At 35.1% G+C, this 26,605-nt stretch overlaps 3 protein-coding genes and 1 non-coding gene across 5 annotated transcripts; 2 read left to right on the top strand and 2 right to left on the bottom strand.

The window, feature by feature from the left end:
* The first annotated feature begins 1,955 nt into the window (after positions 1 to 1,955).
* Positions 1,956 to 3,889, top strand: LOC133295185 (protein transport protein SEC13 homolog B-like). 2 transcript variants are annotated; one of them, XM_061493981.1, is made up of 2 exons: positions 1,956 to 2,139; positions 2,813 to 3,889. In XM_061493981.1, the coding sequence occupies exon 2, from the start codon at positions 2,855 to 2,857 to the stop codon at positions 3,704 to 3,706; it is 852 nt and encodes a 283-aa protein (XP_061349965.1). In that variant the 5' UTR covers positions 1,956 to 2,139; positions 2,813 to 2,854; the 3' UTR covers positions 3,707 to 3,889. The 2 variants fall into 2 exon arrangements, with proteins under 2 accessions (XP_061349965.1, XP_061349964.1); XM_061493980.1 differs by having other exon boundaries at positions 1,957 to 2,139; positions 2,797 to 3,889.
* Positions 3,890 to 6,836: 2,947 nt separating this feature from the next.
* On the bottom strand, positions 6,837 to 10,953 carry LOC133295191 (uncharacterized). Its single transcript, XM_061493987.1, has 4 exons — positions 10,395 to 10,953; positions 8,880 to 9,335; positions 7,482 to 7,797; positions 6,837 to 7,105 (listed from the first exon to the last, which is right to left on the bottom strand). Exons 1-4 carry the CDS (start codon positions 10,821 to 10,823, stop codon positions 6,969 to 6,971), a joined length of 1,338 nt encoding a protein of 445 aa, XP_061349971.1. The 5' UTR covers positions 10,824 to 10,953; the 3' UTR covers positions 6,837 to 6,968.
* Positions 10,954 to 24,153: 13,200 nt separating this feature from the next.
* LOC133295193 (small nucleolar RNA R71) lies at positions 24,154 to 24,260 on the bottom strand. Its single transcript, XR_009749302.1, has one exon. It is a non-coding gene; the product is annotated as a small nucleolar RNA R71 (small nucleolar RNA).
* A 1,173-nt stretch (positions 24,261 to 25,433) lies between these two features.
* On the top strand, positions 25,434 to 26,009 carry LOC133295187 (uncharacterized). Its single transcript, XM_061493984.1, has one exon. The coding sequence runs from the start codon at positions 25,434 to 25,436 to the stop codon at positions 26,007 to 26,009; it is 576 nt and encodes a 191-aa protein (XP_061349968.1).
* The last annotated feature ends 596 nt before the right edge of the window (positions 26,010 to 26,605 follow it).

Genomic DNA, 26,605 nt, shown 5'->3' with positions numbered 1-26,605 from the left:
GCAAAGTTAAGTCAGAAAGTCCGAGCTAGGTCCTCAAACGAGTCGATTGAGTTCCTAGGGAGCCTGGTTATCCAGGTCATCGCTTGACCAGTCAGCGTTGTCGCAAAGATCCTGGCCTTAATAGGTCCAGTGATCCCGTTGAATAACATCTTGGTTTTAAAAGCCTCTAAATGGGCTTCTGGGTCCTGACTTCCGTCGTATGGAGGTATCCTGGTGCTCTTGAATCTCGGCGGTATGACCAAGTTCATGAGCCTCTCAGTGAATGGGCTATCGTTAGCCTCTTCATCCTCCAGATAATTTTCGTCCTGATTGTCGTTCGGCCCACCACCATTCCGGTTGTTACCGAGGTTAAGGTTCTGCCCATTCTGCGCGTGTCCTTCGAGTGTAGCCGCGTTCTGTTGCCGCGGTCCTCTATCGCCAGCATTGTCGGGCCTTCTAGGTCGATCTCCAACGTTTTGATGCTGGAGGTCTTCAGCATTCTGATGCTGGGTGCCTTCGGCGTTCTGATGTACGCCTTCGGCATGTTGCTGCTGAGGTCGGTCGTTTACGACCCCTCCGGCTCCCCTAGTCTGGCCTTCCGCGTTCAAGGTCCTCAGTTCAGCCTCCAATGTCGCCATCCTTTGGGCATCCATACGCTGCTGGGTCAGGAATCTGTTTTCCATCTCTTGCAACCTTTGAAGGATTGCTCCCATGGCCATGTTTGTCATGTTTAGTGGCTCACTGTGTGGAGGCGGACGAACTGCAGCAATTGTTGCATTCGGCTGGGGTCTGGGAGTCGGTCCTTGAGTTCCGACCTCGCCGACCTGTACCTCAACCAGCACCGGGTTTGCTTCCAATTGGGGCTGTTCCGAAGCAGGTTGGTGTTGAGGCATGCCATAAGGCTGAGACTGTGGTTGACGCGGCGGTATTTGGGAGGTATTAGACATCGAACGTGTGTTCGTCATCGTGGAATGGGAGTCAAAATTTATCGAGTCCCCACAGACGGCGCCAATGTTAGGTCCTGGATAAACCGTATTGCTATACCGTATGGTATGCGCTCAGAGATAGTGTATACTGAGTGTATACTAGGTTTATTGCCGAGGTCCCAATCACTGCGCACAAACAATAGGCTTATAGCCAAGGGGTGGGTGTGTGCACAGTGTGGGCAGTATTAGTAAATAGGTTCAAAAGTGTATACCTAGGGTCTTTAACCTCTTATTTATAAGGGTTACCTCTTGGGCTTGTGTAGATCTCCCAGTTGTAGTAGGATTTAACTTCCTTTCTGTTGGGATAAGGACTTTATCCTTAGCAGCCTTACTGTTTTATATTGTTAGGATAATTGGGTAGTTATCCTTTAAGGAATCCTTGGGTAGTTGGGATATGATATTCATATCCATAACAAATTCTAATAATGCTTAAGTTCCAGTCTCCAGAGCTTTGGTCAATCAAGTCCATACACTTTAGGTGAGTCACCTCGTTATCTAACATCTTTTTTTAAGCTAAAAGTTATTTTTATGTTAAAATTGAAAAATAAAATAATTTTTTTTAGTGATTATATAAAATTGTTATGATGGTTTTGAAACGAGAAAAATAATATAATTTATCATTAAAATGAATTATTAAGATAAATGATAAAATATATAAATACAAATTTAGAATAAGGATAAAACTATACGATCAATGAGGAGTCAAAAAAAACACATATATTTTTAAAGAAAGATCCTATTTGAAACTTTTAACTTTTAACTTTTTTTTCATTATAATTTTTTTAATAATAAAAACTTTTATAAAAATCTATTGATCTTGCTATTACTTAAAAAAGAAAAGAAACTAAAAAAACTGCGAAACAGGCACTAAAACTGGTTTAGAAATTGGTATTAAAGTGATGGGCTCACTTAATTGAGCTAAAAAGCCCAAATGGATTATCATTGAAGAGAGAAGGATAGAGACCCAATAAAAACAAAAGAAAAGAACGAAACGGCAATGATTTTTTTCTCGTGCTTCTCATCTCATCCTCAGTTTCAAACAGTTTCTCTTCATTGTTAGATCTCATCTAAACTTACATTCACCGGCGACTCCACCTGGCTCCGCCGTCCACGGAAGTTCCGGCCGCCACCTTTCGCTTCCTCACTCTCTCCCTCCCTCTCTCCTTCTTAACAGGTCCCTCCTCTCTCTCTCTCTCTCATGCATATTACCCACTCGATCTGTTCAAATTTCAAAGTAGATCTTCAGATTTCATCTCCATTTCACGCTTCTTCATATTCATCAAAAAACCCTATGTTTACGGGATACTCTTCCTATGTTTTTTTCTTTCTGGGGTTTGTTGTTTCTAATTTTTCGAATTGCTCGCGATTCTTTAAATCAGCTATCGATCAAGCTTCGCACGGATTTTAATTTCAATTTTTTTTAATGTGGAATTTGGTGCAATTTTTTGTTTAAAAATAAAAACTTTTGCTTTGTCTTGATTTTTGCACTGGGTTTTCAACTTTTCACCAGCTTGTGAATATATAGATATATTATTATATTTTGGGTATGATGTTTTGGTTAGTGGATTCATAATTAAAGTGAATTGTTAGTTGAAGCTTGAATAGTTGCTTGCATGGAAAATGATGTTGATCTTTTTATTGATTGTATTGTATCTTATGTCTATGGTTTTGTTGACCCTTCATTGTCTTTGATTTTAGATGAGTTTTACTTTTATAACATTGGAAATGACAAGTTAACAGAGGGTTTTGTTTAATATAGTGTAGGTTAGGTTCGTTTGCAAATGTTTGCGTGTGAAACTAATTGTTTGAATTATGTGTATGCTGACAGCAGAAATATGCCTGCTCAGAAGGTTGAAACGGGTCATCAAGACACAGTCCATGATGTTGCAATGGATTACTATGGTAAGAGGCTGGCTACGGCTTCATCAGATCACACAATTAAGATAATTGGGGTTAGCAACACGGCCTCTCAGCATCTAGCAACTCTAACTGGTCACCAAGGACCTGTTTGGCAGGTCGTATGGGCTCACCCGAAATTTGGTTCTCTACTCGCTTCGTGTTCCTATGATGGGCGGGTCATTGTTTGGAAGGAGGGTAACCAAAACGAATGGACTCAAGCTCATGTCTTTGATGACCACAAGTCATCTGTGAATTCAGTTGCTTGGGCACCTCACGAGTTGGGTCTTTGCTTGGCTTGTGGTTCATCTGATGGGAATATATCTATTCTCACTGCAAGAGCAGATGGTGGCTGGGACACCTCGAGGATTGATCAAGCTCACCCAGTTGGTGTAACTTCTGTGTCATGGGCCCCCTCAATGGCACCTGGTGCTCTTGTTGGTGCAGGGTTGCTTGATCCTGTTCAGAAGCTTTGCTCTGGTGGTTGTGATAATACTGTGAAGGTATGGAAGCTCAGCAATGGACTCTGGAAGATGGACTGCTTCCCTGCTCTTCATATGCATACAGATTGGGTTCGAGATGTTGCTTGGGCACCCAATTTGGGACTTCCTAAATCTACTATTTCTAGTGCATCACAGGATGGTAAAGTGATTATATGGACTGTGGCCAAAGAGGGGGATCAGTGGGAAGGCAAGGTTTTGAATGATTTCAATACCCCTGTTTGGAGGGTCTCATGGTCATTGACTGGAAACATACTGGCTGTGGCGGATGGTAACAACAATGTGACATTATGGAAGGAAGCAGTAGATGGGGAGTGGCAACAGGTGACAACAGTGGAACCATAGAATATGATTTTCAGTTCTTGCTTATTAATTTGAAATTATGGTTAGAATTTTCATTTTGAAATATAGTTGACACCTTGTTTCTTTGCATATTATACAGTTGATTAATTGTGCTTCATAATGCATTAGTTCCTTGAAGCTTGTGATCCATTGAACATTCTGTGCTTGCAAGAATGATGTTGAATAGATTGAGTTGTTTCTCTTTTATAGATTAGAAGGATGTTTTCCAAGTATATTACGTGACATTTCATTAGAACTTTGGATCTCTATCTATCATGGGAGTTGCATAAATTGATGGCTATTTCATTTAATTTTGGACGCACATGACTAATCTCCATTAGTGCATATCTATGTGCGGTTCCTATCTTTTGTTTTACAATTTATAGGTTAGTACTTCACAACTCTAAGCTCTTGGCAACAGTCTGTGCTTTCAAAACTGAGTTTGATGTATAGTGTAAGAATGATTTACATTTAATAGACAGGCAAAATCAACAGTGATATGCCTAATGCTCTAGGAATGATATGATTGTTAAAGGTAAGGCTTTTGTTTGCTTTTCTGTATGCGCTAGAAGAAAATTTCCTATTTTTCTGTTTTTAGTCCATTGATGAAAGTCTATCTTCCTCATGTAAATAACCCGTCCACCAAGTTTTCAGATGGAGTACCATGTTCTGTTACAAATACTCGTATAGCTGTTATTATTTTTCCTTAAAGTTTTAAATTTAATGATTCAAGAGGCGAGTCTCAAGTAGCGGTAAAAATTCAAGTCTCGAGCCATGGTAAAAGTTACTCCTTTGTGAAGAGAAGTCATGATTAGGGCAAGGGTAAGGCTTAGTATTAGGTTCTCGAGGAAGGATATTCTTACTACTAAAATTTTCTACTACTAACTTACTACCTATCTAATCACCATTGAATCAAAGAGAGAGAATGATAAAAAGTTTTTGAAAAAAGAGAAAATGTTGATCCAATGGTGATTAGATAGGCAGTGAGTTGGTAGTAGAAGATTTTAGTAGTAAAAATATCCATCCTCTAGGTTCTCACCCTCATCAAGTCTCGTTTAAATTCTAATGGTTTCTTTGTGGAATTTTGATCCACTGTAGGGTTTCAATATTAAACTGTCCTTTTATTAGGTAGCAGATTTCATGAAACTATTTTGAAGGTGGTTTATCTTCAATGATAAAATGTCTCTCTTTCTGGAATAATGACAGTATCTTATTTTGAACGAGAAACAGGAAGTATCATATTTTGAATGAGAAAGACAAAGGGCATGTTTAATTGTGTTTTTTTTTCTCTCTTAAAACTATTTTGTAAAATAATTAATGAAATATGTATTTTTTGTATTTTTCTTTTCTGTTTTGAATGTTAAAAGTCAAAACACAAAATAAAAATAACTAAAATACATTTTAAATTTGCTTCTAAAAATTAAAAAATAGGTATAATTTTTAAAATTATTTTTTCAGTTATATTAAATGGATTTTTTATTCTGAAAATATAAAAAATGTTTTTGAAAACAGAATTCAAACAGCCTAAAAAAGTACTCTTCTGCAAAAATTGAGTCTTCCACAGAAATTGATGTGTCCTTGTAAAAGGAAACTTGTACTTGCCTTAAGAAGATGATGATCCAAATTCATCTCTAATTGAACTTGATTTTATCTTGACTGCACTGGTGACGACCAAAATTTAGGCGTCTCTATGTAAACCACAGCAGCTATTCTAGTCTACTACTTAGGTAACGGGGTGCAGGGATTTTAACTATAGTTCTGAGTCTTTCATTGATCAAGAACACTGCTCTTCACGGTAGCCACGCGAGGCTTCTTTCTTTGCAGTATAATAAGCACGTTTAAAAATAAATAAATAAATCCTTTCTATCCATTTCACTATTTTCCCAACAGGTAGAGGCCAAATAACTAATGCACACAATTCTATCGATGGGATATATATATCATATCTAAAGGTGCCAAATATGCAGCAACGAAAGTATGGTTATGAGGTGGATATTTATCATTCTCCGTATTTAATGCTTTCACTTTTTGTATGGTTATGATTCCTCACATTAAATGCTTTAATCAATATATATGAAAAATTTGTCACTGCTGCACATAATGGCTGCAAAAAAATCGAACCTATATATATATATATATAGGGTTCATTTTTTCTGCAGTCAATTAGATAAGTTATCTATATAGAGCCTAAAACAACGTCATTTTGGATTGAAAATCAAGGTATTTTTATAATTATAATTTATTTCAGGTTTATAATAGGGTTTAGGATTATAAATTTTGAATCTTTTAATTCAAAATGACGTCGTTTTGGAAGTGAATTTAGATAACTTATTTACATTCACTGTATAAACATTAAAGCCATATATATATATATATATATATATATATATATATATATATAAAAAGACGTTGTTTTGAGAATAAATGTAGATAACTTATATGCAGTAACTGCAAAAATATTTTTCCCCATATATATATATGAGATATATATTTCTCAAGCTGCTTGAGATATATTTATCTCAATCACCTCAAAACTATGTCGTTTTATTTATTTATTTCCTTATATTAATTGATTCACTTTTAAATAGTTATGATTCCCTTTTTCTCTCTTTCTTTATCGTCATTGATCCATCTTTGTACTTTTATGATTTAGTGGCCGGAGAAAAAATTATCAAGCAATTTGAGAAACGATAAACTATATATATATATATATAATATATATATATATATATATATATATATATATATATGGGATATATTTTTCTTATGTTGTAGGAAAAGAATTATCTTATGTTGTAGAAACAAAAGTATAAGTGGGACCCACATGTAAGAGGAGAGAGAGAAAAAAAATGGTGGGACCCAATCCTTTTTTGTGTGTGTAGGAGAGATGTTTATCTCATGTAAAATGAGATAAACATAACCCTATATATATATATATATATAAGGATCTATTTATTTCATGTTGCATGAGATAATTATCTCATGCAACAGAGATAAGATAGTGAAATCCACTACTTTTTCAAAAAAATAAAAATAAATAATGAACTCCGTTATTTACTCTTTGTTACGTGAGATAAATAAAAAAGGGGAAAAGACGATGAAACAAATTTTCTCATAAAAAAACTTAACTTCTCATCCAGTTTGAACCGAGACCTTCGCGAAATTGGGAGCAATATATCAAAGAATTGGGTAATTAGGGATTCACAAACTACATTTCTTTTAAGGCCATTATTCATAAAATATTATGAAACGCAAATAAGATTCTTCAAGAAATGCCCACGGTTTTCCCAAGCAGCCAAAGAACTAGCGATAGCTCGATTCCGAATATGGTGTGCAGCGTACTCCTATCCAACATGAATCCATACACTGTAATTCCCGCCTTATTGTTCTCAAAATATTTTACTGCAAAAATGATCAAATAATAAGAAAAACTTTAGTCAATCAACATTCATAATAATCATGATATGATGATTCAATAAACATGTATATTCATTACAAAAAATATCAAAACATTACTTGAGAATTTCTTGGGGGGTTATATTGTAAGCAATGCATGAGCTCTTTTTCTTATCCTTCAACCTTTCTTTTTTAATTAAAACTGGAGAAAGAATATGCATTCTTTATAGGGAAATTTTTGTCTCAAGGAACAAACAAATAGTGAATGAGTATGTATTACATGAAACAAATTATGTCATGCAACATGATAAACATACTCCCTTTATATTACTAAATTGTCTCAAAATACATAAGAAGTAATAATTGGGTGTGAGAAAATTACCAAGAGCTTGTCTCTTCTGATATGAGATGGTGCTATAAGCGTAGGATGGGATTAACCTTGTGTTATCAATCTCATCTTCTTCATCACCTACTTCATCAGTCTCTGATTCCCCATCTGTTCCCACATTAGGAAACACTCTTTCTTGAGAAGCCTGAGCCGTTAATGTTCCACCTTCGGCCACTACATCAAATGAATCCAACGTTGCACAAACATGCCACTTGGCAGCAAGCCCTGTTATCGCTTGTGCTTTGTGTGTTATCTTTGTGGCACTACGTAACAAGATGGACAATGCAGAAAGAAGCGTCACCGAGCACAGCTGCACCAGAATATTTAATCCCCTACAAAGTTAGGACCTGTTTGGTTTACCACTTTTATATTGATTATTAAATGTTTTCTTCTTGTCTTTTTCTATTATTTTATGGACTCTATTATGAAGGAACAAGAAATTAATAATAAATAATGTCTAACTCGACAAAGGAACATGGGGTCAGTCCAGATTGCATAAAAATGGACCCAACTTCTTCAAACTTGAAATGATTTCAATCACACAAACTTTTATTTATTGAACTCATTGAAATCTTGTATATAAACTATGTATAGTTAACAGATGTCGACACGTACATGCGTAAGTTTATAAAATGATTTAAAGAAGTAAAATGAAATTTGACTTTAATGCATTCTCATCAATATAAGAAATCTGTACATTTTACATCCAATGATGTCATTATATCATATACATGTAATTTTCTTTACACTAATAATATATGAAAATTATATTCTAAAATAAAAGAATTTAAAAGAAGAGGAAGAAGAAAATAATGTAGCAAGTATTCTGACGAACTTTATTTTTGTCTTTGTGCTTATTTATAAGTTAAGAAATATATACTTCACATTTTTTAAAACATATTAACAAATATTTCAATAAAATAAAACATTATGTGTTACCCTAAAGATTTTTGAAACTTTGTCCAATTAACAATGTCAGATTACCTATATCGAATCAAATAATCAAAAAATATTTTTTTTTTTACAAATTGAGAGAAAAAAATATTAGATGAACAAATAATTCTTTCCCTCCAAAATAGATGTGCCAAATGAATCATTCCAACCTGATTGTAAAAGCCATTTTCATATCTTGATTCAATTATTTTTATAATTTTTTTTTCAAATTAAAACTGTCTCAACGACCAAACTTTCAAGGTACTTTTACTCTTAACTAACATTTTTTGATACATCAAATTTTAGGCAGTAAGAAGATTGTATGTCCCAACCTTAATTCCATGCATAATGTAGGTAATCTTAGTAACAATATACAATTATTACTAAATTATTTAATTAACGTCAATAATGGAAAAATTAACAATATTTAAAAAAGAAAAGGGTAAAGTAGGTGCATACCGCAAGCTCGCCGGTTTTGTAGATTTTGGCATCATGTGCAGTCGAAGGCTTGGTTGTGACGAGAAGGCACGCAAACTGGCTTCCAGTGACCAATCCAAGCGCGAGTACTATAAACGCGCGAAACCTGTGGCTTATGATTCGCAGGTGCCTCCTGATCCTAAGGTGCTCCGACAGCACAGATGCCACATCAGAGTCCACGTGGAAAAAATATGCGAAGTCCTGCAGCCGTAGGATCTGAAGGTGGCAGATCAAACGGAAGAGAACGCACACCAGGAAGATCACTGTGGTACGGTACAGCCAGGAGCACAATTCCAATATGCACGCAACCGCATCACTAACGAACACGTTTCCCAAGAAGGGGATTTTTGAGGCTCCTGATGCGTACCACCATATCTTGTATGCACACTCAGCCATAAAGCATGGCACCACAAACACTGACAAGATCTTTAGTGACCTCTGCACCAGATCACACACATACACTATTTATATCAATAAAGCTATATATACATCACTTATTATATATAATTTTTATTATTGATGTGAAGTAATGTGTGAGTCTGTTAAACTATTTGATTTTACTTCTATTTGTAATAAAAAAAAATTAAGACTTTTCAATATTTGTATACATATTGATCTTATTTTTATATAAAAATCACTCCCAAAGGGCCCTGGGGTAGTGAAGAACAACTCTTATACATAATTTTGTCTCTATATAATTATAAAGGGATTGTTTTTTGGATTTAAATAAATGATATTTCAGTTACAAAAGATTAATTTTATCACTGTTTGAGATTCACCCTCCTATTTTTATATATTATATGAAAATTATTAGAGAAATATAATATCAAATTACAAATGTATCTTTTACATAGTAATTTAAATTTTTGAGTTGAATTAATTTTTATATGATATTAGAGTGATTTTTACAATCCCGTTATATTAAAAAATAATTAAGTATTATAAAAAAAATTAAAATAAGTAAGTGAACTTGTACATTACACATTAAATCAATGTATTTTTGTATGAGAAAATATGTTATAAAACTATAATATAAAATTATTAATATGATGATCAAAATTTAAGCTTTTAAACTAAATTGATTATAAATAATAAGGCAAATGATTTAAGCTTCAAAAGCTGAAAAAAAATTCTTTGTCACTAAAACAAAAGGAATGAGAGAGAAAGCATCAATTTTATATCTTAGTAACCGAGACATTTTTTCTGCTTTTAAAGTAGAAATTATTTGCCCTAAATAATATAGTATAAAATATGATAAAAGAAAAAAGAATGTGGACCCAATTAGTTTTAATTAGAATTGTTAATGGACAGCTTCGATAGCTTTTGTTGCATGTTTCTAGTTGATTCTAGGGTGAATGATTGGTTACTAAGAAACGCGTTTCTGAATCGGACATTTGCCACATTCTAACCCGCAAACATCTCAACACAAACGGAAACTAAAAAAAAGAAAAAAAAGAAAAAAAAAAAAAGAGAGAGAGAGAGAAATGAGTGACTCACGTTGAGTTGTGCCATGTAGTTCAAGCGAACGGTCTCGCTGTCGTGGCAAAGCTTGTCGAAGAACAAGAACCTACGGAGACCGTACCTCTTAACGAAATTCGCGAGACAGAGAAACGACAGCGCGGCGAGGGAGCTGAGGGAGAGTTGAACGACAGAGTCGTATGGACGAGAGTGTCGAGCGTCGCAGGTTGGGCATGCGAGAAGGAAGTGGGAGGCGGCGGGGACAACGACGGCGAAGAGGAGGAAAACGAACCATGAGAGGATGGTGGTGAGGAGGTTGGATTGATCGACGCACATCCATCGGAGATAGGTTCGGAAGCTGTGGAGCTCGTCGTTAACGTGCGAAACGCTTCGGTTGAACTTGCTCCTTCGATCTAATAGCGATTCCTTCACGTTGTTGGTGTTCGTGTTGTTGTCGTTGTTATCCATGGAAAGAAGAAAAAAAGAAAAAGAAAAGAAGGTGAACGTGAATTGGGGGTGTGATTTGTTGTGGGGGGTTTATAGTTTGTGTATATAAATAGGTTATTTCACAATTCCTAAATCTGAATTAATTCAGTGAAAAGCCTTAAATAATTTTATTTTTTATATTTGAAAAAAAAAAGATGTAGGAAGGGACAAAAATTAAAGGGAAGAAACAAAATGGCTTGATTTCATTGGCTCTGAGGTGGAACGTTGGTCTATGAGCTGGCTGATTTCTTGAAAATGGACACGTCTACATCTAATTTCAAAGATTTCAATCAACTCAATGAAATAAGGTATGTAGATATGTACAGCCAAGTTTATAAAATGATTTTAAAAAAATTAAAATAAAGGAGAGAATCAAATGTAAACTTGATGACACTGATTATTAATTGTTTATAAGTGAATCAATCATTAATAATGAATATAAAATATACGCTGATGTAAATGGATTCTTTCTTAGACTAATTTTTTTAAAATACACTATCAACGAAAAAAACTTTACATTTAAACTCAATGGCTAATATTAAATTAGGGGACGTTTGGTAGAGGAGAAATTTTTTTTTATCCGGGAATCTCGATTTTCAGAAATATAATTTTTACATTCAGTTTATGATAATATCCGAAAATTAAAAATTTAAAAAAATTCAATTTCTCAAGAATCCTAAAAAATAACTCGTACCAAACGCCCTGTCATTGTATATATAAAAATGTGTTTATAAAAAAAAATGTTAGTTTATAAAATTATCCAAATGCGATAATTGATAGTCATATTTAAAAATTGTATAAATCACGTTACATATTAGTGGCCGTAAAAGCAGCCACAACAAAAGAAATATTATATATATATATATATATATATATATATATATATATATATATATATATATATATATATATCAAATAAATTTAGTCAATTAGTATTTTCTTAATCAGGTGATAATTTTAAAGGTGCCGGAATTGAAAATGGATATTCTTATATGATCACATAATGTAAAATCTCAATCATTAATTTACATATAAGAATCACAATTTTAAGAAAGAAGAGGAAAGAATTATTTTAATTGATTACAATTGATCTAATAATAAATGATTAAAATTTTTCACACATTAAAAAAGCATAAAAGATTCATTTATGCTTATTTTTAAATGATATTCAATTTGCGCAAGTATTTCAATTTGGAATAGTTTGAATATTCGTTAATATATAGAGTATTGGCTTAATTACATTTTGAGTTGTGTTCTTCTTATAGTTGTTTGCTGTTTTTTCATATAGTTCGTTCGTTGTTGCCTTTTATTCTTGTAGTTTTAATAGTGTGAATTTTTTTTTTTTGGTGAAAGAAAAGGCTCAACAACCCAAAAATTAACTAAACAATAACAATATTCCTACAATTACTAACAGCACAAATATCAGCAAAACATAAACAACTAAGTCCAGGAGGAACTTGATTGAAATCTTTAGGATTCTCATAGGAGTGAATCATATGGTTGGCAAGTCAATCAGCACACTGATTTCCTTCATGGTAAGTATGTTGTAACTTAAGTTCCCAATCTTTATCCATCCAAGCCCGAATGCGAACAATAATATGTGACTCTCGGGCAGCATTACCATCTTTGGTAAGCAAAGTGATCACCGAAGTGGAGTAACTTTCGATTATAATTCTCTTGAATCCTTTCTTCCACACAAATTCCAAGCCTTTTAAGATACCCCTTTTATTCTTGTAGTTTTAATAGTGTGATTTTAGTCCCGTCACTTTAATTGTAAGATTTTGGTCCTTGCTTTTACTTATGTTTGATAAACCTTAGTACAACATTATAACAGTCAAAAAAATAGAACCATTTAATTATTGGTAAAAACTGTCAACCTCTCAAAAAATAGACTTATTGTTATAGAAGGCAGTGAGTGATATTAAATCACTAAGAAGTTTGAACCCATGTATAAAGCAAATGAGGTAGATGATCAGAATTATCACTGTGCAACTATAAAAATTAAAGAATAGACTTACTTGTCAGATATTTGAGACAGACAGAATGATGAAACAGATATGCAAAATCAGAAGGATAAAATCCGAGCCCACAGAACGTGTTTCCTTAAGACAATTTGCTCCCTCACTAATGCCAAAGGTAGATGGACACTCGTCTCCCAGGATAGAACGGATTTCGTCTGAAGAGTGGCGGCACTACCTGTCAACAGTCCAAATGAAAATAGCAGTATGCCAGAGGAAACTACACTGGAGTATGAACAGGAACATGCAAACCGGAAGGAGAAAAATTTCTGAAGGTGTCAGTGTCTATTTATAGACACTGATCGGTCATGATGAACCGCCGCCCACGGCGAACGGGTGCGACTGGTCGCCGGTTCGGTGAACAGAAACAACCGGTGACCGGTTTGATGAGCAGACACAGCCGTTGATCGGTTCATGAAAGGTAAGAACCGGTTCGGTTCAAAAACGCTCAAAAAACCGGCGAGTAGAAACGTTTGGGTTCGAAATTTTTGGAGGGAAGCAACGGATACATTTTTGGACAAAATATTAAAAAATTATTTAATAAAAATTATTTTTATTACACACATATGAACCGATCCGATCCGAGCCGACGTGTGGTGGACCTAAGCTCACCTAGCTCCTCCTCTGCACAAAATATGTAGTTACCCAAGGGCCAATCTATGAGAGTGAGGTGAGAGCTTATAAATTCTGTCACTTTTTACTATTTGTCCATGTGGGACTTTATTAAAACCCACACACCTCTTCATCTTTCCTTTTTTTCTTTTCTTTATTAACCTACTTCTTATTTATAACCAATGGATTATTAACATAAATTCCAACACTTATATCTAAGAAATAACTTTATAACAGTCATCAAACTAAGGGTGCTTTATTCAATTATTAATATCAATTCTTTAGTTTATCTTATACATTTTTAGTTGTTTAGAAGTTTTTTTGTTCTTTCTTTAAGAGGGGGTTTACGGAAACGAGATGTCTAAAGTGTAGTTCATACTTTCCATGGCAAAATGTAAAAAAAGTCACTAAACAATTTAAGATTGGATAAATTTTTAAATTTTGTAAATATAATTGTTGTATTGAAGATAGTATACCCTCTCACATTATTGTCTCAATTAAAGAAATGAAATCATGTGAACGTGAGAATGTGGGATACATGTGATGTATTGTGCCTCTCAATCATCGCAATCTTAGAAATTTTGTATAGTAAAAATCACCGAAAACAGCTGGTGGTGGGACCACAACACATGGGAATGGTAGAGTAAGAAATATAGGACCCAATCCAATGCATCCACTTGGATACCAATAATCATATGTGTAAGCATAAAGCCCCTGCTTTTGTGCAAACCATGAAGTCAAGCAATAAACAAAAGCAATGAACTTGCAACCTGGACTAATCTCATTTCAAAGATTTGTTTCTTTTGGAACCATTCCATTCCTCCAAATCATTTGTTAATACAAATGATTAATTACCATGATACCAAGTGAAAAGGGTTTGAAATTGTTCAGACCAGACAAATAGATTGGCATGAAGCACAACTTCATCATATGCTTCAGGTTCAATATGTTTTTCACCTATTTGTCGAAAATAGAATAATGTGAGTTTGTTTGATCTTGACAAAAACCTACTACACCACCAAATCTAAATTTTAGAAACATGATTGTGTATTGTAGCTCACTTCAAGGTTAAACTAAGAATTTCTGGTTAGGTTTGTGCCATGTTGATATATTCTTTCGTTCAACGTGTCAGTTGTGCATCGTTTTCAAACAGGTTGTGGCAAGTGTGTATGTTAGTACGTGATTATTATTATAATAATTGCCTAAAAAAATGTTAGTTAAATAGCATCCCAAATAATTATAGACATTTTGACCGTAAAAATTAAAATTTTAAGAAAATTTCTGAATCTCATCACGTCCATAAATTATTTAGGAAATTTATAATATTAATTACTCTTATGAGACTATTTTGACTAAGCTTCCACGTGATAGCACCTAATAAATACGTAGGTGATATTGACTCAAACATGTACAAGATTCTAGTATGTTTACAGCATTGTGACGGCTTTTTGACCCTTTTGCCCCTAATTAATTAATTAATAACCAATTTGCTCCTGATCAAGAACTATCCACCAACCTGCCCCCTTTTAGTCGACTACCTTGTTGTTTTAGTCGAACAAATGGTCAATCTTCAGAAAGTGGACTACCGCAAATATAGTCGACTAAAAAATCATCTTAATCGACTACATTTTTGGGATATTTAGTCGACTAAGTAACGATATTTAGTCGACTAAATATCGACGGATTTGTTTTTTAAAAACCCCCCATTCGGCAGAGGGGGAGTAAGATGACCTAATCGACTAAGGAGGCGGCCCAAACCCCAAATCCGCAGGAGCAGCTGAAGAACGCCCCAAACCCTTCCCTTAGGCGTGTGGATTGCCCCCAAATTTGGTCCAAATCGTGAAATCTGAAGGATAGGTAAGGTTTCTTAACTTGCATTGTGTTTTAGGTTTAGGAATTTTTTGTATTTGTTTGTTGTCCGAATTTGTGAACTCTAATCAAAGCGTTTGTTAGCGTTTGTTGTAGGTTTTGTAACCCTAATCTACTAAGGTTTATTTTTTTGCATTGTGTGAATTTTTTTGTTTGAAAAGTTTGTATGTGGCAAAAGTTTGCTTTTGGTTTACAACGCTTATGCTGCAAGTTTTCATTACCATCATGACATGTTTCATATAGTTAAATGCTGACATGTTTCATTGTAGGTACCCTAAACAAATGACGAGCCGCAGAAGACCGAGCGATGAGGGCAATGAGTCACTTGAGAGACGCACCAAGCATAGGCAAGAGCGACCTTCTTCGTCAAGGCGACAAGACGAAGAGCCTGATACTGTTGACCTCCCGTATGGGTATCTGTTTGAGGACGACCCTGCCGTCCACGCTTCATTCGTACGTGACCATTTGAACCGGCCGTTATGTGCTCCAAAATCTTTGGATACAGCCTTTTTTGATAAGGAGGGATTTGAAATTGTGGGGGTGTTGGAGGCGGCACATCTGAGAGTGTTGGCCGAGACCCTATGTCCGTATTCAGAGCTTATGGTGCGGGCCTTCTACCATAACCTCAGCTACGTACAGGGCGAGCTGAGGTCGAGGGTCTGTGGAATAGAGATCATCATGACGGCACCTGCATGGTTGGAGATACTCGGCTATGATTTTGACTCTTCTCAGACTGTGGTGTATGACGCTGATAGTGGTGTAGTACTTCCAGGATATGTACGAGATGGGGGTCATGTGTCAGATGAGGACGACTCGGAGACGGACACAGACGGGGATGACAAGTAGATTTAGGGTGTACATCATGTTATTATGTTTTGTTCATGTATTTCCTTTAAGTCGTTGATGTAATGTAACTTTTTTTAATGAATGCAGAATTATTATGTTTTTTGGATCTATGTTATGTTGTGTAATGAATTTAATTCCATTTCAATATTGTATAACTTATGAATGGAACCTTTTTAGCAATTTGATCATCACGGCACAAAACAATATTGAACAGGTCACATTCGTCCATAACACATCACAGCAAATCAGTACATGTGTTTAAAAAGGCTACATCTTTTATTGTTAACCGTAAACAAACGTTATGACAACATACGACTTGGTTTTAGGAATTTAATGTCCACATGGGTTTTTTGACTTGGAAATTATGCTCCCTAAGTCACACTCCCTTAGTGGATCAGTGTAGAGTGGAAACCTAGGGCAAAAAACATGTGTAATTCGGATTTGGGGTCCTAAACCAACAATTTAGTCGATTAACCTGTACTGGTTTAATCGACTAACATGTTTTTTGCCCTAGGTTTCCACTCTACACTGATCCACTAAGGGAGTGTGACTTAGGGAGCATAATTTCCGAGTCAAAAAACTAAGATGAGTCAAATACAAATATCATGACATCAAATACAAACATAGCACCGTCATTACATTCAAATACAAACATCATGACATCAAATACAAACATAGCACCGTCATTACATTCAAATACAAACATCATGAGATCAAATACAAACATAGCACCGTCATTACATTCAAATACAAACATCATGACATCAAATACAAGCATATAAAACCATAAATGCCTATAATGTTAAACCATCAAAACATTAAGCCCCTCCCCTGCTTCCTCCGCAATTCATCTTGTATTGGGAATCTTCATAGGACATGTACGTTTGTTGTGACCAATTTGCTTACACAGGCTACATCTACTCTGACTGCTTGTCGGTTGAGACTCAACCCAATCCATCTCATTCTGTATCCTTAATGCCACCGTCAATACCATTCATAACAAAAAAAATAATTGCTAAATTAAATCTTTAAAAAACAAATCTTACCACTGCTAACAGGGTCAACACGAAGTGGTCTCATAACCTGCGAACCCGGGGATGGTGAGCTTGTGTCAGCGTCGAAATCACCTTCTACGTCAGTATCTGACGTGTCACCTAGCGGAATAACACTCTCAGGTTCACCGTCCTCATCGCAATCCATATCGGCATCCTGTTCATCCTCATCTATTTCCCGCAGTGTTATCTGACTTATGACATGTGCAGGTGCAGATAAATCGACTACTCTTTCTTCATGACCAAAATACGGTTCACTTCTTATATGCATGGGTGCAGATGAAGATTGACCACAATCTAATTCAACATATATCTCAATAAAATTTTGAAATTTTCGGTCAACAATTGCATCTATGACACATTCGACATCTTCATCATCACATATATCGTTACCAATGTAGTAAATAGCATCCTTACCAACTGTTGTCTCTACCCTGGCAATCATCCGTTGAACGCATTGGCTGCCTTGCAGACCCAATTTTTGCTGAATTCTCTCCTTTAACTCATTGTATGTAGTGCCCCGTTTGATTTTCAACATTTTCGTTTTTCCTTCAAATTGAACACCATTGGGGCCTTTATAATGCTTTCCATCATAGTAGATCATTGTCACATACATGTTTGGACTTGTGCTCATCTTCCTCACGAAATTGGGACTTGGGTTCTGAAATTGGGGGTTTGGGTTCAGATTTTGGGGTTTGGAATTGGGCAATGACAATGATTTCACAATATTAGGTCTGTAGAGATGGTGGGATGAAATACAATCGGATTGAGAGGATTACACATGAACAAAGGGAGCTATTTAGGTTTACACAACAACAACAATCGAAATGAGACCGAAAACATGGAAAATATAGGGTTTCAGTCGACATTTAGTCGACTAAATTTGCGGTAGTCCACTTTCTGAAGATTGACCATTTGCTCGACTAAAACAGCAAGGTAGTCGACTAAAAGGGGGCAGGTTGGTGGATAGTTCTTGATCAGGGGCAAATTGGTTATTAATTAATTAATGAGGGGCAAAAGGGTCAAAAAGCCGCATTGTGACAGTCTCACACTCTCATCCAAGTTCTTTCCCACTTTCATCCTTATTTACTTACTCTATTTAAATAATAATAATAATAATAATTGATATTTATTAAGAGAAATGTTATATTTACAACTTTTTGCTTACAACATCTTATAACCAAATATTAATTGTTGATTTCCAACAATCTGGTAGTTATAATTTATTGATAATTAATAAATATGACCCGATAAATTATAATCGTCAGATTGACGGAAATCAATGCTTAAGATTTGATTATAAACGAAAAAATTGTAAATATAACCTTCCTCATTTAATAATTATGATCATAAATAAATGAATTATTATTATTTTACAAATTGGTATTAAATTCATTGTGAAATTATAATCATCACCTAAATAATTATTGTTTTTCAGCTTAGCTATATCTTTTAAGATTCATATAAATTCAAAAATATTATAGGAAGGTTATATTTACAATCTATTTTTGTTTACAACCTTTTACAACCATATCTTAACTGTTGATTTCCGTCAATTAACAATTATTACTTATTATGAATTAATAATTAATTAATGAGTTTGATTTGCGAAAAAATAATCGTTAATTGGCAGAAATCAACGGTTAAATACATGGTTGTAAGAGGTTGTAAACGAAAATATGTTGTAAGTATCACCTTCTTCAAATATTAAACTTATTATCAATAACGATAATCTGATGATTAGTTTTTTCTTCTTTTTTTCTAATTTTGCTTAAAAATTTAAAGATTTGATAAAGTTTAAGAACTTCAAGTGATCAAAAATTTTGTTTCAAGTATCATAAACTTCTCCTAGTTCTTCACACTTCAGGTCGATTAAAAATAAAACAACAGTAAAGTATTGTTCTAGACAGTCCCTTTAAGCCCAGTATGATGGGCCAAATAATATTAGACCATATCTAGACACCCTCTCAACGGCACCCCTTAAGGAGTCATGGAGGCTCAACACAGGGAATTCCCTTCTTCCTCCTGCACTGTTGCCTTTGTACACTGCAGTGGGCTTAGCATGTCTAGACTCGATGTTTAGGCTTGGCTAGGTATTATAGCTACGAGGGGTCTCTCTCCCATGCTTGAAAAGGACTCCTCCTCACCAATGGAAGAGGATCACTGATCATTGGGTGGTTATGGAAGATTTCATTCACTTTCAGGAATACTCTCTTGAAATTAATTTATTTTGTACGAACTTTTCTCATTAAAGAATACCAATTGGAAAGCCAAAAGAAAGCATGCAAAAAAAGCATGAGAAAGTGGCACTTGCCAAGTTTCAAGCTCAAAGCACCAAAGGTGTCAATCTCTCTAACAATGTGGTGCCAAAGGCGCCAAAATTCTAATCTTTCTGTGAAGTGACGCTCCAGTCATCAAATCTCCTCACAAGATGGCACAAGAAATACAAGTGTTCATATGGTGCCAAAGGCGCCGTTTTCTCTCACAATGTGGCGCCAAAAGCGCCAAAATTTCAACCCTTCTGTAAAGCACACAAAAGTGACGCCAAAGGCGACATTCTCCCTCTCAATTTGGCGCAGGTTAATTAGCTTCTGTTGGGTGGCCCTAAAAGCGCCATTTTCTAACACAAGTTTGGCGCCATTGAAGCAAAGTTACGAAGATTTTATTTCACAATGAGGATTTGATTTTAAAATAAAACAAAAAGGAAACTTTTTTTATCAATAAGAAAAAGGAAACTTTAGATTTATTTTGAGGAGGAACCATATCTGCTGGGCTGTGATATTTTGAAATCTAATTGGAGATTTGAAAGAAGAGTTTCTCTTTAATATAAAAAGCGAATATTTTGGAAACAAAGGTATTCTGGATGTTGGCAAGAGAGAGATTTCAAGGCTGGAAAAGGGGCCAAGAGCAAAGGAGCGCGCAACACAGAGATCAGAGACGGTGAAGAATTGAAAAGGATCAAAGCGCAAACATGGAGATTCACCATCATTCTTTATCCAAGAATTTAGATTAATTGTCTTTTAATTTTCTTTTGATATTTTGTTAAAGCCAAATATGAATATGTCTGGCTAATTTTCTTAGTAGTTAAGGATATGGATCTAATGATTCCTCTTATGTTGATTTAAATTATTTTTCAATAAAACTCTGCCTCAATTGTTATGTATTTATCCTGGTTTATTTGTTTAACTTTCTTATATGACTTGATCGTCCATATAGGAATAAAGAGGGTAAAGTTCTAAATAGAAATAGTTAATATTATAAACGAACAAGGATAAATACCAATTTTTGCTTGTTCTAGACATAGACTGGTGAGAGTTTATCAAGTATGTGAGATTCATTGCATTTAATGCTTAATCTAAGAAGAGTTTCTAAGAAATTAGGATTCTAATTAGGTTAAAGTGTCAAATAACTAAGACATTAGGGATTTAACCAATTAATAATTAGATGATGAATCGTTTGATAACAAGAGAGTTAGAGTTTTATTGAATTAATTTAATTCACTTAAGGGGAATTAGACGTGAAATAGACCCTAGTTGCATTTTTATTCTCGATTTTAAAACTCAATTTTATTTTAAATTAGTCTTTTAATTAATTTTTTTACTGTCATCAATATTTAATTTTTAATTAAATATTGGTTACCTGCGAAAATACTTTTGAATTGTCTAACTTAGATAAAAATGATGAAACTATTGCTTGTAATTAGTCCTCGTGGGAACAATACTTTACTCATTCACTTTATTACTTATACGACCGATATACTTGCCGTGTTTGCAACAGATAGGTGCTAAATGGATTCATCTTGATAGGGTTTATAAGAGATTAGACATAATCTATGCCAATACCTCTTGGAGAACAGCCTTTGCTGCAGCCATTGTTAAAGCTTTTCCTAGATTGAAATCGAATAATAACCCAATTCTCTTATCTCTTTTAGCTGTTGTGAACTCTTGGAGAGAGAGACCTTTTCATTCTGTTGCTGCTTGGCAGGAGCATGCCACTTTTCCTCCGTTCCTTAGGGATCATTGGGATCCTAATATTGGGGTCAACCATTCGTTAATTAAGCTGGTCAGCCCTGTTGCGACTTCAGCAAGTGCACCGGTCGTAAAAGTAATAAAGTGTACTGAGTACGAGATCGTTCCCACGAGGATCGAATTTTCAAGCACTAGTTCTCTAATCGCTTTTTAGTTGGACAATCAAGAATTGGATTTAAGAGAATTATAATTTTAAAATTAAGAACAAGCAATAACATGCAATTAAAAATTCAGAATTTAAAAGAAACAATTGGAAAGATGATGATTAATTAAGAATTTAAAACAAGCGTAGCTAGGGTTTTGACTTCCCCCAATATCCTCGTTATGTTATGAATTAAACAGTCAAGAACCTTTTCTTAATATAATGCCAATCAATTCTTTCTAAGTTAATTAGGCTCAATTCCTTGTTACCCTAAATCTATGTGATCTTGAAAAAACTCTAGTTTCCCGATTATTCTCCAAGAAAATATGCATTAAGATCAAGAATTCCAAGATTGCACAATTACCCTATGTCTATCCCTAGATCACAAGGATTACGATAAATTTATCAACTCGGGGTTCATGCACCAACATCCCTATTGTCATACAATTTCCCAAAATCATTCTATAAGGAGCAAACTCATAAAAAGCATTAAAGACAGATAAATTTATTCAATTATAAAAAGAAAAGAATTCAAGAATAATTTAATCCATAAACATAAACGATTCAATTGGGTTCCATCTACCCCTAACTACATAAAAGTCTACCCTAGCATACTGAATTCAAAAACAATAGTAAATAAAAGAGAACCCCAAGCCTCCATTGGTGTTGATGTTGGGATAAACCCTTTATTTATAAGGTTTTAAAGCATGAATTAGCTTAATTTGTGTGATTAAATGGATGGAAAAGAGGGTTAATGTCCTGGAAAGTCCTAAATACAAGTTCTGAAGTTTTTGTTGAAAATTTACATTTTTCTTGTAGGAAAATGAATCTCAAGAAGCAAAAGAAAGAAGGAAAAAGATTCTGAAGAATTTGGAAGATTGAAGTGTTGAGCGCTAAAATGTCCAAAGCAAACGTTTTAGCGCACTGCTGCAAAAGGAAGCCCAAAAGTGCTGGTGTTGAGCGCTAAAACGTCCAAAGCAAACGTTTTAGCGCGCTGCTGCAAAGGAAAGTTCAAAAAGATGCAGGTCTCAAGTGCTAAAACGGTCAAGTCAAGCATTTTAGCGATGAGGACAAATAAAAGCGGTTAAGCATCCTTCAAGTTGAGCGCTAAAACGTCCAACAAGGAGCATTTTAGCGTGCCAATGTTCGTGACAACAATTACAAAAGAGCGCGTTTTAGCGCTCGATCCAGCATCTTAGCGCCCATGTCAGTTTCTGGATGTTATTTCAGTTTTGAACTTGTAAACTATAAAAGGGCAAGGGGCCTTCACACTTAGTATCTGACATTTTATTCTCTGAATTTCTAAATTCCATAGGTCTTAGTCTTGTATTAGTTTTAGTATACTTTATGTAATTGTGATTGAAGATTGAAGATTCAACAACATGACAATGGAGTTTGATCTTTCCTCTTCTCTTGTTATTTCTGTTTCTATGTCTGAATAGAATCCTTTGTAGTTGGATTTCAATGGAACTCAAAGATGATTTATGTATGGTTGATTGAATATTATGATTATCTTTTATGTGATGGTATGAAAGTGTCTTTGTTATTTCTTTTTATTAAGGAAGTAGTGTAGAACATGAATGTTTATATTATTTCTGTAACTGGCAATTTCATCATCAGTGTTCTATTATTCAAGGGATTGGAACTAGGACTCTGATGTAATCTTTAAAATCTCAGTGTTTAATGTATGTATTAAGAAGGAAATCACCAAGGGATTGGGGTTTCTTGATTAATGTATCAACTAAGATAGTAAGGAATTACATCTTAGTGATAATTAGGAGATTGATTGACATGACATTGGAGATAATTTATGATTGGATCGATTCTTACATAAGTTTATGGTTGAGGGACATTGATTTCCTTACTACTTGTTTTTAAAATTGTAATTCACATTTTAGTTATTTTACTGATTCCAAATATAATTCAAATTCTGGTGACAATTATCAATGCATTCAATGAATTCTTGTTTGATTCAACTTAATTATAAATGGTTAATTGGTGTTTGAACACAAATCCTCGTGGGAACGATCTTTACTTATCATTTTATTACTTGTACGACTAGTACACTTGCTAAAGTCGCAACAAGTTTTTGGCGCCGTTGCCGGGGATTTGTTCTTTCAACATTGACAGACACCATTAATATTTGAGATTGAATTTTTATTTATTTTCAGCAATTTATATTTATGTGTGAAGTTTTGTTCAATTCCAATTCTGGTGTATGCGAGGTACTATTAATCCAAACTCTTTGTTGTTTGATCCAGAATTAGAAAGGACAGTTAGAAAGAACAAAAAGGCAGCAAGACAAAGGAAGTTACAAGAAAGAGGTGAATCTAGTGTGACAATTCAGGAAGAAGTCATGGAAGAAAATCACAAACCACCACCACAGAGGACATTGAGAGATTACATGGCTCCCACTGTAATTCCACCAATTGGGAGTGTTGTTCGACCCAATGTGGAACCTAACAACTTTGAGTTGAAACCTGCATTAGTACAATTAGTGCATAAAGAACAATTTGCTGGCACCAGTGCAGAAGACCCGTATCTGCACATTGAGAATTTCTTACTTTTGAGCGATACGGTGAAGATCAATGGTGTGACTAGAGATGCTATCTTGTTAAGATTGTTCACTCATTCACTGAAGGATGATGAAAGAAGATGGTATCATTACCTCAAGGAAGTATCACAACTTGGGACGATCTGCAGACTAAGTTTTTAGCCCGATTCTTTTCAGCATCAAATAGGGCGAAATTGAAGGATGAGATCACAGGGTTCAAACAAAAAGAATCAGAGTCTATCTATGAAGCTTGGGAAAGATTCAAAACACTCTTGAGAAAATGTCCACAACATGGAATCGAAGTATGGAATCAAGCAGCAATATTTCTCCAAGGGTTGAGAACCAACACAAGAACATTGGTGAATGCCACGACTGGTGGTTCATTAACAACCAAGACCCCTCTGGAAGCCCTTGACATATTTGAATCTCTAGCATCTCAAGAATTTGACAATGCTCCAGTGAATGACAGAAGAACATGAGTTATAAAACTTGATAGGTACGATGCTTTGTTAGCCAAGAATGATCAGATGATGCAAATGCAAAAACAACAACAACAACAGTTGGATGCTCTCACTAAGCAGCTGTCCTCTCTAAAGGTTGCTTCTGTAGACACTAATTCTGTGTGTGCAATTTGTGGAAAATGCCATGTTACAGAAGATCGTGATTATGGGGGATCTGCATAACAAGCAGAAGTGAATGGGGTATGGGATGATCAGAGAAACCAGAACAACTAGGGCGAAATTTGTATGTTCCACCATGGAAGAATAGAAATCAACACCCAGGGTTTAGTTATAGTTCTAATCATCAGTTGAATCCTCCACTGCATCCTCCTCCACCACATTCTTCACCACAAGGTGATACCTCTGCATGGGAGAAAGATTTTGCACAGTTATCTAAGACCACTACAGAATATATTCAGGGTTCAAATTCTTTCAGAGAAGAAACTTCTGCATTCATGCAAGAGACAAAAACATCATTCAGGAACCAGGAAGCCTCCATCCAGAATTTGGAGACCCAAATTGGTCAGTTGTCCAGACAGATATCTGAGAGATCACACGGAAAGTTCCCTGGTGATACACTCGTGAATCCAAAGAAGCATTGCAAATCCATTATTACAAGAAGTGGGCTTGTGCTTCAACCAGTTCAGAAGAAAGTGGAAGAAAAGAAAGAGGAGCAAGAAGTTGTTGTTGAAGATGATGAAGTTGAAAATGATGAAAAAGAAGAAGTTAAGGAAGATAAGAAAGAAGATGAAGTAGTTGTTGAAAACAATTATTCACCCAAGAAGTTGATGAAGTGGGAGAAGAAGAAAATAGCTGACAAGCAAGACAAGCCAATTAATCTATCTCCACATGCAAAAGTTCCTTATCCTCAGAGGTTGAAGCAAGAAATGTAGAAACAGCATTATGTAAGGTTTCTAGATATTTTCAAGAAACTACAGATCAACATTCCATTTGCAGAAGCCTTGGAAAACATGCCCCACTATGCAAAATTTATGAAGGATCTTTTGTCTAAAAAGAAGAAGTTGAAAGATGGTGGGACTGTGGCTTTAACGGAGGAATGTAGCGCCCTTATTCAAAAGAAGCTTCCTCCGAAGTTAAAAGACCCAGGTAGTTTCAGCATTCCTATTGCTATTGGAGATGTGGAAGTAGGAAAAACACTTTGTGACTTGGGGGCCAGTATTAATTTGATGCCATTATTCTTCTGCAGAGCTTTGGGGATTAACAAGTTGAAAACCACTAATGTTATTCTACATCTAGCAGATAGATCAATTAAGAGACCAGAAGGGGTGGTAGAAGATGTTTTGGTCAAGGTGGATAAATTTATTTTCCCTGTATATTTTGTAATTCTAGATATGGAAGAGGAGGATACTGAAAGTCCTCTACTCTTAGAAAGACCATTCTTAGCCACTGCAAGATATCTGGTTGACGTTGAACAAGGAAAGTTGATGTTAAGGGTGAATGAAGAAACAATCACCATTGATGTGTTTGAAGCTATTAAACATTATGTTGATGTGGAGGATTGTTTTAAAGTAGATATCATACAGTAAGCTGTGGAAGAAATGATAGAAGAAGAAAACTCTTCACTTGAGGAAGACAAATTCAAGGAGGAAACGAGTGTGGAATACTATAAGGAAGAACCGAAAGTAAAAGAGTTAGAAAAGAAAGTAGATGACATTCCTAAGGGAGCACCCAAGGGGGAACTTAAAGAACTTCCTTTAAATCTCAAGTATGTGTTTCTTGGGGATGATCAAACCTACCCAGCCATCATTAGTGCTTTGTTGTCTAAAGGAGAGGAAGTAAAGTTGATTGAAGTGCTTAAAAAGAACAAGACAACCATGGGATGGTCATTTTCAGACCTTAAGGGTATTAACCCCTCTTTCTGCACTCATAAAATATTGATGGAAGAGGAGGTTAAACCAGTGAGGCAACCACAGAGAAGACTGAATCCTACTATGAAGGAGGTAGTGAGGAAGGAAGTGGTGAAGTTGCTTGATGCTAGAATGATCTACCCTATTTCAGATAGTGCTTGGGTGAGTCCAGTGCAGACAGTGCCCAAGAAAGGAGGAATGACTGTTGTGAGGAATGAGAATAATGAATTAATTCTCACAAGAACAGTCACTGGCTAGAGAATGTGCATTGATTA

The sequence above is a fragment of the Gastrolobium bilobum genome, unplaced genomic scaffold (genome assembly GCF_033153095.1).
Source record: "Gastrolobium bilobum isolate Gb01-03AN ecotype WA unplaced genomic scaffold, APGP_CSIRO_Gbil_v1 utg80869, whole genome shotgun sequence".
Taxonomy (NCBI): domain Eukaryota; kingdom Viridiplantae; phylum Streptophyta; class Magnoliopsida; order Fabales; family Fabaceae; genus Gastrolobium; species Gastrolobium bilobum.
Note: the sequence above shows the minus strand (reverse complement) of the source record. Positions and strands in the feature narration are given on the sequence as shown.

Coding starts and splice junctions, on each gene's coding strand:
- LOC133295185 (XM_061493980.1), top strand. CDS start 2,801: ATGCCTGCTCAGAAGGTTGAAACGGGTCATCAAGACACAGTCCATGAT.
- LOC133295191 (XM_061493987.1), bottom strand. CDS start 10,823: ATGGATAACAACGACAACAACACGAACACCAACAACGTGAAGGAATCG. Junction 9,336..10,394: donor ACTACATGGCACAACTCAAC/GTGAGTCACTCA, acceptor GATCTGGTGCAG/AGGTCACTAAAGATCTTGTC. Junction 7,798..8,879: donor ACAAAACCGGCGAGCTTGCG/GTATGCACCTAC, acceptor ATTCTGGTGCAG/CTGTGCTCGGTGACGCTTCT.
- LOC133295187 (XM_061493984.1), top strand. CDS start 25,434: ATGCCCCACTATGCAAAATTTATGAAGGATCTTTTGTCTAAAAAGAAG.